Here is a 16,361-nt window from a genome sequence, read left to right as displayed (position 1 = left end):
TTTTTCTTCACGGTAACGTCCCAGCTTCCAGACGCTCTCAACGCAAAAGCTTACTCACCAATCGTGATTCTTTAGCTCCGCCCACACGTCACGCCTACAGCCGCTCGTGTTTTTCCGTGAAAAAGCGGTACAGACTATCTTTCTCTTATAAATATAATAAAACTAAAGACTTTTTGGAGTTATGAAGGATGCAGTTCTACTCTACAGGAACTCAAGGTTAACAGGATATTGAGTGAAAACGAGCATTTCACCCCCCCCCCCCCTTAAGTTAACCACTTGTATTTTGTTTTTGTGCAAAGGTATGATTTTAAAAACACAAGTTTTGCCATCATCCGTTAAAAAAATAAGCAATTACATAAATTACTCCTTCATTAAGAACTGCTCATTGCAGAGGTTTATGAGCTTTACCGCAAAGTCACACATTAATTTGTAAAAAGAAAAATGCATAGGAATTGATTTCCCTAATAGAAGACCATTTTTTCAAATTGCTGTTAACTCCTAGGGTTAAAATGAAATTAATGTTTTTAGAAAAAAAAAAAGCCAAAGCCCCCTAATAGACTTGTTCTCTAGCCAACATGACACATCCTAGCTGACCTTTTCGTCATCTTCATTTAGTGCCATAATTTTGCATGTAAATCTAGCCCTGAAGCAGAACCAATTGCTGGTCTGTTTATTGAGAAGTGAGGAAGATTTAGCATTGATTTAGCCCATAAAGTGCCACTTCATCTCAGCATCAGTGCTCCAGGTGACACCACGGAACCAGGATCACTGGAGACGAGGTTAATGTGGGTTAATTCTTCTGATTTGTGCAATGTGTGCCATTAAATGTCACCGTTAGCATGTGGCGTGAGAGTTAGTGCTGTTGAACACAGCTTTGTTTAGAATATCTGACCTATATAAGAGCTCCTGGTAATGATTGTGTTAGATGAGGCCAGTTTTGAGGTGTTCTTCAATGTGAGTCGCTCAAGTAAAGGGGTCTCTGAACTTTGATGTACTTTTCAGCTGAGCGACTGCAGAATCCCTTTGAGGAAGATGACAGCGGGGGCTCACAAGGCTGACTTCACGCTTTCCAATTCAAAAGCGTGCTGGTCTTGCAGAAGACTTTACATCAGCATCTATATTTTTGATCCTTGAAGTGCAACAGGAATGGCATTTTTTTTTAAAACTATCTGCAGTGATGTCAAATAATTTCAAGATTATTACAGTCATGTTGAGAGGGGAATTTAGTGGTGGGATTTAGGTATGGGAATTAAGCAAATTAAATCATGAAGTCTGTACATTTTTCTATTTTTTTTTTTTTCAGTGGGGATGTTTTCACACTTTTTAATCTTCTGAATGTTTTTCATTTATTACTAAAAGCCAGTTACCGGACAGACACATGTTTTATAAAGATACAGTTAACCAAAGACATGCTATTTTATTATTATATTAGTCAGGCATGTATGGAGCCAGAAGAGTCTCAATAAAGATAAATGCACACACTACAGTCACAAATGCACACATAGGATTCATACATGCACACACATAATTCATAAATACACACACAGGATACACAAATGCACACAAAATTCACAAATGCACACACAAAATTTAAAAAGCACAGAAGATTCACAAATGCATACAAAATTCACAAATGCACACAAAATTCAGAAATACACACACAATTTAGAAATGCAAACAACATTTACAAATGCACTCAAGATTCACAAGTGCACAGGACAAGATTCAGAAATGTATTTCTGATGCACACACACATATATCTTGATTTACAAACTGCTTGCGGTCTGTGAACTTCACTGCATTTGTGTGTGAATTTTGAGACTCCCCTGACTTGGCTCGACACACAAATGCCTTTTTTTAAACAGGGAATGATCTGCAACCAATCAGATATCTCCCTTGTTTTAGCCAATCACAAGAATGCACCCCACGTGGGGGATTGTTTACTTATAAGCCAATCAGCGAACGACTCACTTTCCTCACGCAGCGAACGACTCACTTTCCTCAGCGAACGACTCACTTACCTCACACAGTCGGCGACTCACTTTGCGCAGCCAGCGACCCACTTTGCGCAGCGAACGACTCACTTTCCTCACCCAGCGAGCGACTCACTTTCCTCACGAGTCACGCAGCGAACGACTCACTTTCCTCACCCAGCGAGCGACTCACTTTCCTCAGCGAACAATTCACTTTCCTCACGAGTCACGCAGCGAACGACTCACTATCCTCATGAGTCACCCAGCGAGCGACTCACTTTCCTCACCCAGCGAGCGACTCACTTTCCTCAGCGAACAATTCACTTTCCTCACGAGTCACGCAGCGAACGACTCATTTTCCTCACCCAGCGAGCGACTCACTTTCCTCAGCGAACGATTCACTTTCCTCAAGCAGCGAAGTTGAGCGAACGATTCACTTTCCTCATGCAGCGATCAACTCACTTTCCTAAGCGAACGACAGCCGGAGACACACTTTTCGCAGCCAGAGAGCCACTTTCCTCTCGCAGCGGACCACTGACTCTCTCTTCATGTAGGGACTGAATATTATAATTAAAGTGACTTCTATATTGCATCCAAAAGAATATTTAGATATATTTAAATATTCAAAAAGGTTTAAACATTTTTTTTTTTTACTTTCATTAAAATATTTCAATAAAATGAAATAATTGCCTATTGCAAATTTATGAATCCATGGTTAACTTTTTTTCTGCAGTCACTGGGCTATATGTATTGAGACATTTTTAAATTTATATTTAGTAAAAAATAATAAAAAATAAACCTGAATTGTAATCTAAACATCTGTATTTTCATACAATTTAATACAATTGCTGTGTGAACACGTTCATGTGATTGGCTTATAAGTAAACAATCCCCCCACATGGGGTGCATTCTTGTGATTGGCTAAAAGAAGGGAGATATCTGATTGGTTGCTGATCATTCCCTGTTTAAAAAAAAGCATTTGTGTGTGGAGCCAAGTCAGGGGAGTCTCAAAATTCACACACAAATGCAGTGAAGTTCACAGACCGCAAGCAGTTTGTGAATCAAGATATATGTGTGTGTGCATCAGAAATACATTTCTGAATCTTGTCCTGTGCATTTGTGAATCTTGTCCTGTGCATTTGTGAATCTTGAGTGCATTTGTAAATGTTGTTTGCATTTCTGAATTTTGTGTGTATTTCTGATTTTTGTGTGCATTTCTGAATTTTGTATGCATTTGTGAATCTTCTGTGCTTTTTAAATTTTGTGTGTGCATTTGTGAATTGTGTGTGCATCTATGAATCCTGTGTGTGCATATGTGAATGTAGTGTGTGCATTTATCTTTATTGAGACTCTTCTGGCTCCATAGGCATGTTGTCATATTACATGTGGTAAGGTGTCATGCTGAGAACCTGACACTGAATAAACTATTGTAGGCTTTTCAGCTCAAATTAAACATTTAAATAATTAAGAAGTAATAAAAAAGAAAAAAATAATGCTATAAAGTATAAATACACACACGCATATATATATATATATATATATATATATATATATATATATATATATATATATTTTTTTTTTTTTTTTTTTTTTTTTTTTTTACACATATCATGATCATATAAATGTGACAACTTTCCTCAACCCGACAATCTGTCTTCATTATGTTGTTGAATCTTGTTTTCTTAATATAATCTAGTGTGATTTTATTTGTATTTATTAATTTATGTATCTTGAAATTTTAGTTTTGTTGATCAGAAATTACTCAATTATTCTAATTTTAGATTATTTAGAATTTTGGTTTGAAACCATCATACAAAAGCAATAGAAAAAAAACAAGCTTCTCTGTGTGACAACTACCCCAGTGTCTACCCTATTGCATATGCACATCACCTAATTGTTCATTTTTGTCTTTGATAAACAATAAAGGATTCTGTAACAAAGCGCATGTCAACAGTTCCCACCTGAGACTTTACAAGGAGCCCATCCATGCATTCAGTCTGCCTGTACGAATTACCTTTCCCAATGATTTTATGCAACAATTGAGCAAGGGACAAGCAGGAAGATGTTGAGGCTTGTTATTGTTTTCCGTCAATTGTCAAATCTAAATTAGTTTCAAAGAAAAGGAAATACAGTTTCTGATGTGTTTTTTGGTACGGCTTTATAATGGCTGCCGGCACGATTTGTGATGAATACAACTCAGAGGGGGTCTGATAACTGCAGGAGCCATTAAAAGCACTCATGTGTGGCTCACGCTTAGCAAAACACCGCCACAATTGGGCAAGAGCACACTTCTGTGTGGGGGGACTGATTGATTTTGTCCTCATCTTTACTCCAAATATGTTAAGCATTGTAAAATTGCATTGCCGGTGATTGTAGATTGATGTTTTGTGGTTAAGGTCTGTCAGTGAGCTTTTAAACACAATGCAATCTTTAGTAAGGATATCCTAAAAAAAAAAAAAAAATGTCTAAGCCTGAGTGTTAAGCTTTGACCACACTTTGTACTACAGACATGATTGATGCATCGAATCATGCAACAACACAATATATATATATATATATATATATATATATATATATATATTGGAGATCGTTTTTTGTCCATGCATTGTTGGCCAAAATATCTGTGCTGTGGACCTGTTGAATTTTATTATATTGTATTTTATATTTTATTATATATTTATTATATTATACACTGAAACGCACACCACAAATAATAATAATAATAATAATAAAACTTTGGCAGATTAAATAAAATAATTGTGTTCCAGAGAAGAGAGAAAGTCATACAAAATAATATAGATATCCCTTTAAGATATCTTGTTGTACAAATTGTGGAAATTTGGAAATGAAAAGTCCAGTAAATGTGGCACTGAAAGGTTATTGCTGTACTCTATATTTGCAAACAATGTATTATGAAGGTAAAACAGTACCAAAACTCAAAAGAGTTTTTTTTTTTTTTTTTTTTTTATCTGAATGTGAGAACTTGAAATTTACTCTGAACCAAACCTTAAACTTAATGAAAGTGTTAAAAAAAAGCAAACTTGGGATAAAAACACATTTGCTGAACAACCATGCCATTTTAGCTTGCTTCTGCAAGTCTTTAAGCTTTTTTTTGTGACTTGTTTTTCTTCACAAGGTGGGCTACTTTAGCAGATCTACTACAGAAAAGCTATACATTTGAGGCTGGTTATGTGGTGCAAACATCAAAATGTATTCATTTACAAATCATGGACTATGGTACAAGTTAAAATGCTTGAAAATAAATCTTTATTAATTGGTAATCTGCCACTGTACTCATAATTTGTGTAAAATTTGTTACCAAAATAGGCACAGAGTGAAAAGACTTTCCTAAATGTGCCTTTGAAACCTCCTAGAAAACCCTAGCAACTGAATAGCAGTGCACTAAAATCCACTTTGAACACATACAGTAGCAAAGCATTGTGGTGGAGTATAAAAATCCAGTTGCACTAAAAATTTCAAAACACAGCAAGATGCCATGAATGTCAATAATATGTGCTAGACATTCCCCCAGTTCCTCAGTCTCTTTGGCCCCTTGTTTTTGAATTTAACTTTCATCCTCAAACCTTTTTTTTCATTTATTCCAGTCTGAGTCAGCAAGAACTCTCTCAATAAACAGGCACAGTGGGTGGTGATTTAGCCCCCAGTCCAACTGAAGGCTATTTACCACATCTGTACACTCTCTCCTCAAGGCTTTAACTTGGTGTGTGGATTTCCGATTGTGGCATAAAATCGTTTTTTAGGAAGAAAAATACAATCACCTTGAATGTGCTGCATATATTTAGATTAATCTCCAGCCCATCTTTGCATAAGTGTAAAGCTTTTCTCTGTTTTCTCTTCTTTTTTTTCAGATTTGGAAAACTTCAGATCCCACAAGCGGAGTTCTGTGTCGGTCCGGGAAGGACAAGGAGTGGTGCTTCTCTGTGGGCCGCCCCCTCATTTTGGAGGTCAGTATTACTTCTCACTCGTTCATATTTCATTTATACCTCATTTTTCCGGAGGAGAGGTCCTCTGGCAGTCTCCCGGCACTTGGTTATCCAATATGTGGATCATATAATCCCATCAGCATCTCTCAATTCTCTGACAGCATGTGTAGGCAAGCCCAGTTGCCCTCCAGAGACAGAGCTGTTTGTGTGCAAACCCACTTCCACCCTCACCTGCCTCCTTGTAGCGTCAAGCAGCATCCTTCCCTATACCAAGCGAGGGATGCTGGTCAGAAAGCCATAAATCACAATCGCTCTCTTCCTGAGTTACATAAAGACCCTGAAGCATCAAGCATTTGGTCCACGCTGGGCTGCTCCTCCCCTGTATTTCTCCTAGAGTTTCTCTGCCAGATCTCATGTCTCTACCTCCACCATGAAATGTTCATTAACTCTGCCATCACTTTGATGGCCTCTATCAATTTATTCCAGCAGCATGTGATTTAACTGCTTATTAATGATGCCAACTGTGTTGCTCGTTAGAAGAAGTGCTTTGTTAGCGCTTAATGCACAATAGGTGCTTTTTCACGTGGCCTTTTTGAAAAGTGGCAAGGATCCGAAGCATTCATACTTTTGTGATGTGAGCTGATTAAAATTGTGAAGTAGTGGTTAAAAAAAAAACAAATCTGACAAAAGATAGAACAGATTCCAAAATGATTTCTAAGATGTTCAAAACAAAGCGTGTGCAGTGATGAAATCACAGCCTATGGTAAATTCATAACTTCTTGCTTATTGAACTTGTTTATTGCAAAGACACTGATATCAAATAGATTAGCATCAAGCTCTACAGAACGGGTAGAGCTTACAAATGTAAGAAGATTATATGCTAGTAAAGCATGCATTGAGCTATTTTAGGAATAGATCAATCAATAAATAAAAAAATCAATAAATAAATTTAGATTGGGTGACTAGAACTAACATTTATAATACAGTATGTGCCGAAATGTAGCAGATGAGTGGGTTGTGTTGCATTTAAAAGGGGACTGCTTTCTAAATTTGGCAGCTACAGAAAGTGGCAAAGCAACAAAGAAATTAGATTAGACAAATATTCTCCCAGCTAGTTACAGATGGTATCATTCAGATTTATTTATTTTTTTCTGATGAGCTATTTATTTATAGATAATTATGTTATGTGTTTGTAGTGATGTTAGATGGTCTTTTATTCGCAAATGCTGATTTGTTTCTCTATGCAAGTGTTGGATATGTGTCATTAGTTCATTTGCTGGTAAAATGTGTGGTTGTCTTGTTGAAGAAATTGAACTGAGCCATTTTTTAGCAGTTTGAAAGCGTTTCTTTGTAATAAAATGGAGAATGAATTAAAGTAACCAATAGACATAACATTTATGGTATATTAAACATATTGTGTATTGTGTACGCATACTTTTAGTATTGCCCATTTACAGAGGCTGGTTAAGAAACAGCAACATTATAATATGATATGGAACACTTAACAGTATCTGTTTACTCCAGATGCCGCATTTTTAAAAACTTGTTGTCTTTGGATTTGGTGATGTGTTTTTCTAGCCGTGTGGCTTAGTGGCTTCCTTTCAGCCGTCCTCATAATTTAGACAAAAATTCATTTTGAGGTTGAATCGTGATTTATCTTTGACTCATAGAAGATGGAAACATAGAGTACAGGAGTACGAGACTGTCTGACAAGTGCAGCATGTCTGGATTTATACAGAAAGAAGCCTTTGTATGTTAACTTTTATTATGTCCTTGTCTCTGGAACTGTGGAAGGAAAAGCTCTGAAAGGAAGCAAGAGTTTCTCTGTTAACTTTAAAAAGATGAAGCTAAGAATTTGCCTGAATCTTTAATATGTTGCAGGCTAGCGATGTAAAAAAAAAAAAAAATTACCAAGGTACCAAGTTGATGCTAAAATATGAAAAAATGTAACAATACCTGTTTTTTCACATTATTGGTAGTACCAAGAAATGACTACATTTGGTTCCTTCAGATTATCTGATTGACTTTGAATGCTCAGAAAATTACATATGCTCAAGTTTAGAGTTCTCATGTCATGCAAATAAACAGTTAGTGACTTTACAAATATGTACTGTAAAAGCATCAAATTTTCTTATTTAGCAAATGCTTGAAGGTTACATTCTGTTGTTTTAATTTAATTATTTAAGCATGCATTGAGCTATTTTAGGAATACATCAATCAATAAATAAAAAAAATCAATAAATCAATTCAGATTGGGTGACCAGAACTACTGTAACTGTTATAATATGTGCCGAAATGTAGCAGATGAGTGGGTTGTGTTGCATTTAACTGCTTTCTAAATTTGGCAGCTACAGAAAGTGGCAATATTACTGTTTTTACTGCATTTTTTAATCTAATAAATTCAGCCCCCAAACTTTTGAATGGTATTTTTTAATAATAATAATAATAATTACATTTTAATTTACATTTACATTTGTGCACTTAGTAGATGCTTTTATCCAAAGCCACTTACAAAAGAGGAACAGAAGCAATCTGTTAAAGAGCCAGCAACATACGTAACATACAGTTGTATTGGATTTGACAACAATTATGTATACAATAATTTATTTATTTAATGTTTTATACAATATTATTACTTAGTTCATATAGATTGTTATAGAAGATGTAAGTCATATTAAATTTTAATATGAGAGTCTGTACGATATCATTTGTTTTTGCTGAAATAGTATTAAGTATCATGAAATGTCACTTCTACTGGTATTGACTATTGGATTTTTGGTATCATGACAACCCTGGTAGAGACTACAAATCTGTTGTACAGCTGGACTGATTCACGCGCACATAAATCAACCAAGATTTTATTGTACAAGCTGTAATAGGTCCGGAACGGCTCATAAAATAGCGTTTAGTCATGAATAATTAATGCTGTAGTATTTCGACATCGATACACTTTAAAGACGTGTGTCTCTGGTTCTCGTCTGTTTTGGGAAAAGTGACTTCCTGTGACAGCTGATGATGACGTTGATCATTTATGCCATCCATCTCTCTCTCTCCCCCAAGCATCCTCCGTAGGCAAACTTGGCATTGTCAGTGGGTGGCGCAGTAACGAATGAATATCGCAGCATAGTGCTATTCATTACCTTCTGCACTCGGGGTCTGAATGACTGGCTACAGCTTTGAGGACTCGGATGCTGCAGAGAACCTCTCGTCAGGAGCAGGGCCCTGCCTGCCAGAGCAACTGTCAGGGGAAGCATAAGGCAGAGAAGACAGCTGGCCCCCTGTTTCCTTATGCCGCCCGCTGCATGCCGCGGATGCGCTTGCACATGCTGATTGAGCTGTATATGATCCACTGGTGAGGGAGAAGGCGAGAAGAGAGGATTGAGATTGTGTGATTGGAGGAGAATCTGTTTGCTGGCTCTTATGCTGAACCAATACAAATGTGATGAGATGTGTGGCCATGTGCAGCAGTGTGAGCATATATTAGCGCACCAAACCTCGCGAGTGTGTATACATGTGCAAGTGCTTGTGACTGAGACTATGAAATGGAAGCAGATGATATCTTGCACATTATCTGCATTTTTATTCCCGTGATCCTCTCATCGGGTTGAGAGCTAATTGTTTAGTAGATCATAATCTGGTAGAAGATCGAAGATATGAGTTGAGCTTGCTGATAATGTTGATGTTGTTTGGTTGAAGGGCACCTAAACCGGCTCGGCTAGACTTGAAGACCAGTTAAATATGATTTTAAACACCATCATTGCATTTCCTCTTCACTTGTATCAAGAAAATATGCAATTTAGCTATTATTACAGACTCTAAATTCCTAATTTAGAGTTACTACAGGTCTTAAAAAGTCTTGAATTTGAATTCAAAAGTAAGTGAGATTTTCAACCTTTGAAATGTTCCTAATACAACTCATTGTGTGCTCCCTCCACATATTTAACACATTTAAAGAATTTTCCCATTAATTTACTTAAATTGACCTTCATAAAACCTTCAAAAACCCTTTTAATTGTTTGAAGTCAAATGCATGCAGATACATTATACTGATAGAACACTGGCAAAACAAGAACTAATAAGAAATATTCATTATAATAACATTTAAACAATTTATAATATTTTTAAAATAATATTTTACTTTTCTTCTTATGTTCAATAATATATATATATATATATATATATATATATATATATATATATATATATATATATATATATATATATATATATATATATACAAAAATTTTACTAAAAAAGTCATTTTTGTATTTTGTATATATAAGTATTTTGTAGTGACTTCTTGTGACTTTTGCCCTGTCTGTTTGTTGTTGTTGTTGTTGTTGTTTTGTAGCAAATGTAAGTTGCAGTGACAAAATACACTCTTTTATGAACATTTTTAAAATGCCATGAAGCTCTTTTGATTGGTGATTACACTCAAGGAGTCTGAACGCATAAGATTCTATATCTGTATGATCAGTGAATAAATGAGGAGCAATCTGGCACCATGCATTATGGGGGCTTATTAAGTCATCATTCAGAGGGTATTTCATCATAACCCCTCTTCTTAACATCTGGACATGCTGTGAATATATTAATTGAAGTCTGATACAGAGCAATTCGAAGTGTTCAAAATCAGCCTATGGTATATGAGGAACAAATGGCTCAGTAACCATATTTGTTTCAGTTATACAAATCAAAATTGACAAATAACCTGTCATTGTTCCCCAGCATTTTAGGGTAAAATGTTATGTTATTGAAAAGGCCTTTATTTAATGTTTTCCCACCGTTAAAATTTTTAAACATTTGTAAAACAATTTGGGTGAAAAGTTGAGATGACAATATTTTATATATACAAATTATCCTGGTTATATTAGTATCTGAAACAATATGTTTAGTATTGCATTCATTTGTATGAATGACAGCACATAAACGCTTGCATGATGTATCGGAAAGGGTAGAAACATTTCAACACCTTCAAAGCCCCCCTCCCTGTTGTCTAGGTGTCAGTAAACAGTGTGTCCCTCTCCGCTGGACACAAGTCACACATTATGATGTCCCCAAGGCTTCCTGCCAACAAACAGCCGCCCCCCCATACACACTCTTCCTCGACCGTACACAGTCCTGTGGGGAAAAAATTCAGCCCTGCAGGAATACACTGCCACTCATTCCCAACAACAAAACAACTGATTATGTGCTAGGCTCCAAGGCTGAGGCTTAGGAGACTGGAACTTGGGAGCTGTGCTTAGCGCCGCCTGGCTTGCATTATGTCTGTAAATGAAATTTCTTAAAGCAGTCATCAAACAAAATCATATTTAAGAAGTTTACATCTATTGCATTGGACCTGTGGTATATTGAATAGTGCAACAGCTTATTAATAATAAGAATTAGCAGGTTGCTATTTGGTAGCCAGGGTGTTCTGTATAGATGCTTTTCTTCTAGCAATTTTAGATTCACCACAAAGGCTCAACAAGGTGTCATCTCTTTGTCTTTAGTCCTCCATTACTTGTTTTACCATCCAATGTCCTTGCACGTGCATAAACCACAGAATACAAGAGAATTCTAGAAGTTGCATGTGATCAGAGCTGGCAGCTTTCTTATGAGATGCATATTCCTCATCGCTGGATTCGGCATTTTGGGTATGAGTAAATGTTTGTGTGTGCGACTAACTTCAGGAGTTCACCGGAATTACAGCGTAGACCCAAATCGAGCCTTCTGTGCTGCCGCAGTCAGGTCGGATCAGTCACGCACACGCAGTTGAGCGGCTGCTACCTCCACCTCAGCCTCAGAGCCTCTCTGCATTCAGATGCTGTCCGCATCATTCAGCCCTATTTTCCGTATTACTCAATAACTATGTTTAGTGTGGGAATCTAATGCGGCTGACCTCCATTTGCTAATGGAGTTCGGCCCTTTCAGGTGTAGCGAACGCTGAAATCACTTCTTTTCTGCACTCGCGCTAACAATGGGCATGATGGCATCTGCCCCAGAGTCATGTGGGCAGTGAGAGCACAGAACATGTGCACTCTGTCTGGTCCTGTTACGAGAAAAGAAGATGCGATATTCTGGAGGCCTTAAGCGAAGTGCTTCTTAGACTGCTGCTGTTTTCTGATTTCTCCTGCTCTTTCAGGTTCTCATTTTCTCGGTTCTTACTACGACTGTCAACACAAGGCCAGACAGTAAACGCTGCACTCGCTGACAGTCTCGTGTAGTAGTTATGTCCTCCTTAGAGAGAAACTAAATGGAGATTGGAGGGTCATTTAAAAATGATTAGACTAGGTCACAACTTTTTGGTGTCATTATTACAATGCAATCTTTCATTTACATTTACGTTTATTGATTTAAGCAGATGCTATTTTCCAAAGAGACTTACAAATGAGGAATACAGCAAGATATTCATCACAAAGAGGCAATAAAAATGGGAAGCTCTAGTAATGCAAAGTTTCAGGCGTCATTTAGAATAGTACAAGCTAGATCAAGGAGGGATTTAGGAATAGTTAAAGCACAGAAGAAGATTTTTTTTCTCAGCGGGATGCAGTTAAGTGCTGACAGAAGAGATGAGTTTTCAGCATTTTCTTGAATATATTTAAGGGATTCAGCATTTTGGATAGGGTTGGGAAGATCATTCTACCAGCAAGGAACTAGCATTTTTACAAAATATTTTGAAGATGGAATGTCTTAAGACTTTCTTTAAAATATGTTACATACCGTGTGTATACAAAAGAATCACCCCTTTGATTCTGCTTTGCCATCATAGATATATATATTCAATTATATTAATATTTTCCAATATTACTCTTTTACTGTATTTTTTATCAAATGACGCAGCCTTGGTGAACATATGAGAATTCTTTCAAAAACATAAAAAAAAATTGTTTTGGGATTTTTACTTAAACTTATTTGTAATCCTGTTGGTAATAATAATTTTATTCAAACAAGCTGGTGATCCATTGTCTTATATTTTTGTGAACAATATTGCAATTAATGGTGCAATTAAAGGGATAGTTCACCCAAAAATGAAAACCAAACAGCTGATGGTACCCACTGAGTTCAAAATATCTCCTGTTGTGTTCAACAGAAGAAAAAGATTCTCCTACAGGTTTGCAACAACTTGAGGGTGAATAAATCACAGAATATTCATTTTCGAGTGAACTATCCCTTTAAAAAAGTCCTCATTTACAAACTGGAACTAACCTCTTTTTTTTATGTTGTTTTTATGATTTATTTATTTACTTAATTATTAATTAATCAATTAACTTTTTATATATATTTGCCAAGCAGTAAGCCTGTGTAATCCCAGGCACAATGATTAAATATGCATACTGTTGTCACAACTAGTCTCACATGTGTTATTAACAGCCGATGATCAGGCAGCTGTGATGCTATTAAAATTCATCAAGAGAACTCGCATCAGTAATATGCGATCAAGAGGCAGATATGTGTATCTTTTCATAAAGCTTTATTTCCTGCTTGCGGCATGACGGAGTGTAAAAATAATGAATGGGTCTCCTTGATTGGAACTGCGATTGGTGTTTGTGCTGATAGATGGTTTATTTCGTCTGCAGATATGTCTTTTCTTCTCTCTGTTTCTTCACCAGTGTAATAATGGTTTCTTTCTGCTAAAATGAAATATTATAGTGAGATTTTTTTTTAAAATACTTCCCACACCACTGTTTTCCTTCGGGCTTCCACAGCTAGTGTAGATTAGAAGGACAGGGATTGTTATCAGATAGACTGTTTATAGTATTCAGACGGGCACTGTGACCTAGCCTAAAGTCTGAAACACCTATTTTCTAATAGTAGTTCCAGTTACTGTCACTCATCAGTAGTGCTTGTGTAAGCACATTAGAACATTTGTCTTTGAGCAAGATCACACAATCACCTTCATCATGTCAAGTTAATGGCAAGAAAAAGTACAAAATATTTTTTTTTTCATGAATATGGTGATTACTGCTTACAGTGATTGTTTATACTGATTTATATTTAGTAGTGTTTACTCAAATCTGAACAAACTGCTAACCGAAAATATTATATTTGTGTGTGTTTGAGGAGAGGTGTGCCATTATTATTATTATTATTATTATTATTATTATTATTATTATTATTATTATTATTATTATTATTATTATTATTATTATTATTATTATTATTATTTTCTTTATTTAGAGGATCTGACTTATTCTTTTTTGCCTGGCAGAAAATGAAATGTATGGGGATCAGTAAGCTTTTTTTAAATATTTTAATATGCTGATTTGCTGCTCAAGAAACATTTATTATTTGTCAGGGTTGAAAACAATTCTGCTGCATAATGAGCAGCATTTATTTTACATAGAAATTCTTGTAACATTAGAAATTGTTTATATTAAAATTAATTCCAAATTTGATTAAAGGAATACAATTTAAGTATTAATTAAAAAAAATTAAATTATCTTACTGGTGCCAGATGTTTAATGGGTGGTGTACCTTAAAGTTAAGACAGAATTAGAAAATTATTCAGCCAGTCAGGTAATGTTGACCCAAACTCACAGTAGAGCTATAGCGTCAAAGCAATATTCAGACAGCATTTTATATATATATATATATATATATATATATATATATATATATATATATATATATATTTTTTTTTTTTTTTTTTTTTTTTTTTTCACACAAACGTCACCTTTAAAATGTATTCCTGCAGTAGATGTTAACCCCACCATGGAAAATATCCAGTTTTGTACAACAGACCTGCCCTTAAAAAGAAAAAAAAGATTCCCTCATCTTCCTTAAAACTCTCCACATGTCCGTACAATTTGCACAAATCTTACATGGTCTATTTTTCCCTTTTCGTTTTATGTTGACTTCTCTGCTGACTTTCTGCAACCCCAGCATTCTTGGTATAATGCAAACTGAGTTTTGTCAGCATCTGACAGTCCCCTCTAGGGACCCTTCAAAGTGAAGAGTCTTGGCTTCTTACACATCAAATTTCAGAGTGAACCTTGAACATTTAACATACTGTATGGAAGATTCTATGGAGAGCCCAGCTGAGAACCAAGTGCTTTTTCAGGAAAGGTTTCATCTCAGTGGAAAAAATTTTAAACTTGTCTGCTTGGATTTTCTCATTTTGTTGCATTATGTATTTTTTTTTGGACCTTAATACCCAAGTAAATCAACTCATATGAAAAAAACATAAATCTTAGGGTGTGTATAATTGAGTGAAGAAATCCTTTGTGTTGTGTTAGGGTTGCAACAACAGCCTTTGAGCAACTGTATGTGACCTTTCTTTGCTTACACAAAGCTATGTTTTGTTTTTAAAAGCAGCGTCAATGCATGCATCAGTAGTGGATTAGAATTTGAAGTTTTTACCTTCGAAATTAATAAAATAAATTCAGCATTTTGGGGAATGATTGATTGAATGGTAAATGGGTGTACTGCATTTATATAGCGCTTTCAACAGACCACATGGCAATCCAAAGCGCTTTACAATTTGCCTCACATTCACCCATTCACACACACATTCACACACCGACTGCGGTGTCTGCCATTCAAGGCGCCATCCAGCTCGTCAGGAGCAGCTGGGGTTAGGTGTCTTGCTCAAGGACACCTCGACACTTGGTCAGGTGGAGTCGGGGATTGAACCACCAACCTTCCGGTTTGTAGACAACCTACATGCACCACTGAGCCACTGCCACCCCGCTATGAATGCATGGATGCAGGATTTTAGTGGATGCAGGATATGGACCTAGAGCTAATCAGCCACGGTTTTACTACAAATAATAATAAAAAAAACATGGTTACTATAGTTAAACCATGGTAACTACAAATTTACCATGGTTTTGCTACACTAACCATGGTATTTTTAGTAAAATTGTGGTTACCCTGTTGAAAAAAACAGCATATGCTGGTTAGTTATGGCTTGAAGCATGACTGCTGGTTTGAGCTGGTCCTTAACTGGTCATAAGCTGGTTTTAACTGCTCAGGACCAGCATATGACCATCTTAAACCAGCTCAAACCTGCAGTCATGCTACATAACATACCTTACTAGCATATTCTGTTTTATTTTTCAACAGAGTATACAATTGTTTATCAGTACACCAAAAAAAAAAAAATGGTTACTACACTTTTACTAAAACCATGGGTAATTTTCATAAGGGTTTAGCAGTTTGTTTACATCTTGTTAGCCTTACTGTTAATCTTCCTGTTAATTAACACTTAAATGTTTCATTAAACTTAGAGTTTAAGTGCCTAAGCTTAACCATAGTATATTCCTGAAAGTCTTGGTTTCCTTAAATAGAAATACTTCCTTAAATTACAGCTGTATTTTAAAGGAATGGTGTTAGCTTAGCACTCCGAGTTCATGGGTGGGAAAACCAAGCTGCTCAAGCCCCTTCTGTGCACAAGATAGCCGAAGCCCACAGCTATAGATCAGATCAAACTGTGATAAATGACCAGGGCTCAGGCAGGAAT

At 36.0% G+C, this 16,361-nt stretch overlaps 1 protein-coding gene across 2 annotated transcripts in view; it reads left to right on the top strand.

The window, feature by feature from the left end:
* The window catches only part of LOC113050327 (contactin-4), a 135,970-nt gene that overhangs the window by 59,590 nt on the left and 60,019 nt on the right, over positions 1–16,361 (top strand). For both annotated transcript variants that reach the window (XM_026213182.1, XM_026213180.1), the window contains exon 5: positions 5,843–5,938. In XM_026213182.1, the coding sequence (XP_026068967.1) occupies positions 5,843–5,938 (96 nt within the window). The remainder of the gene's footprint in view (positions 1–5,842; positions 5,939–16,361) is intronic.

The sequence above is a fragment of the Carassius auratus genome, chromosome 31 (genome assembly GCF_003368295.1).
Source record: "Carassius auratus strain Wakin chromosome 31, ASM336829v1, whole genome shotgun sequence".
NCBI lineage: Eukaryota > Metazoa > Chordata > Actinopteri > Cypriniformes > Cyprinidae > Carassius > Carassius auratus.
The sequence above is the reverse complement of the archived record's forward strand: the minus strand, read 5'-3'. Positions and strand labels throughout refer to the sequence as shown.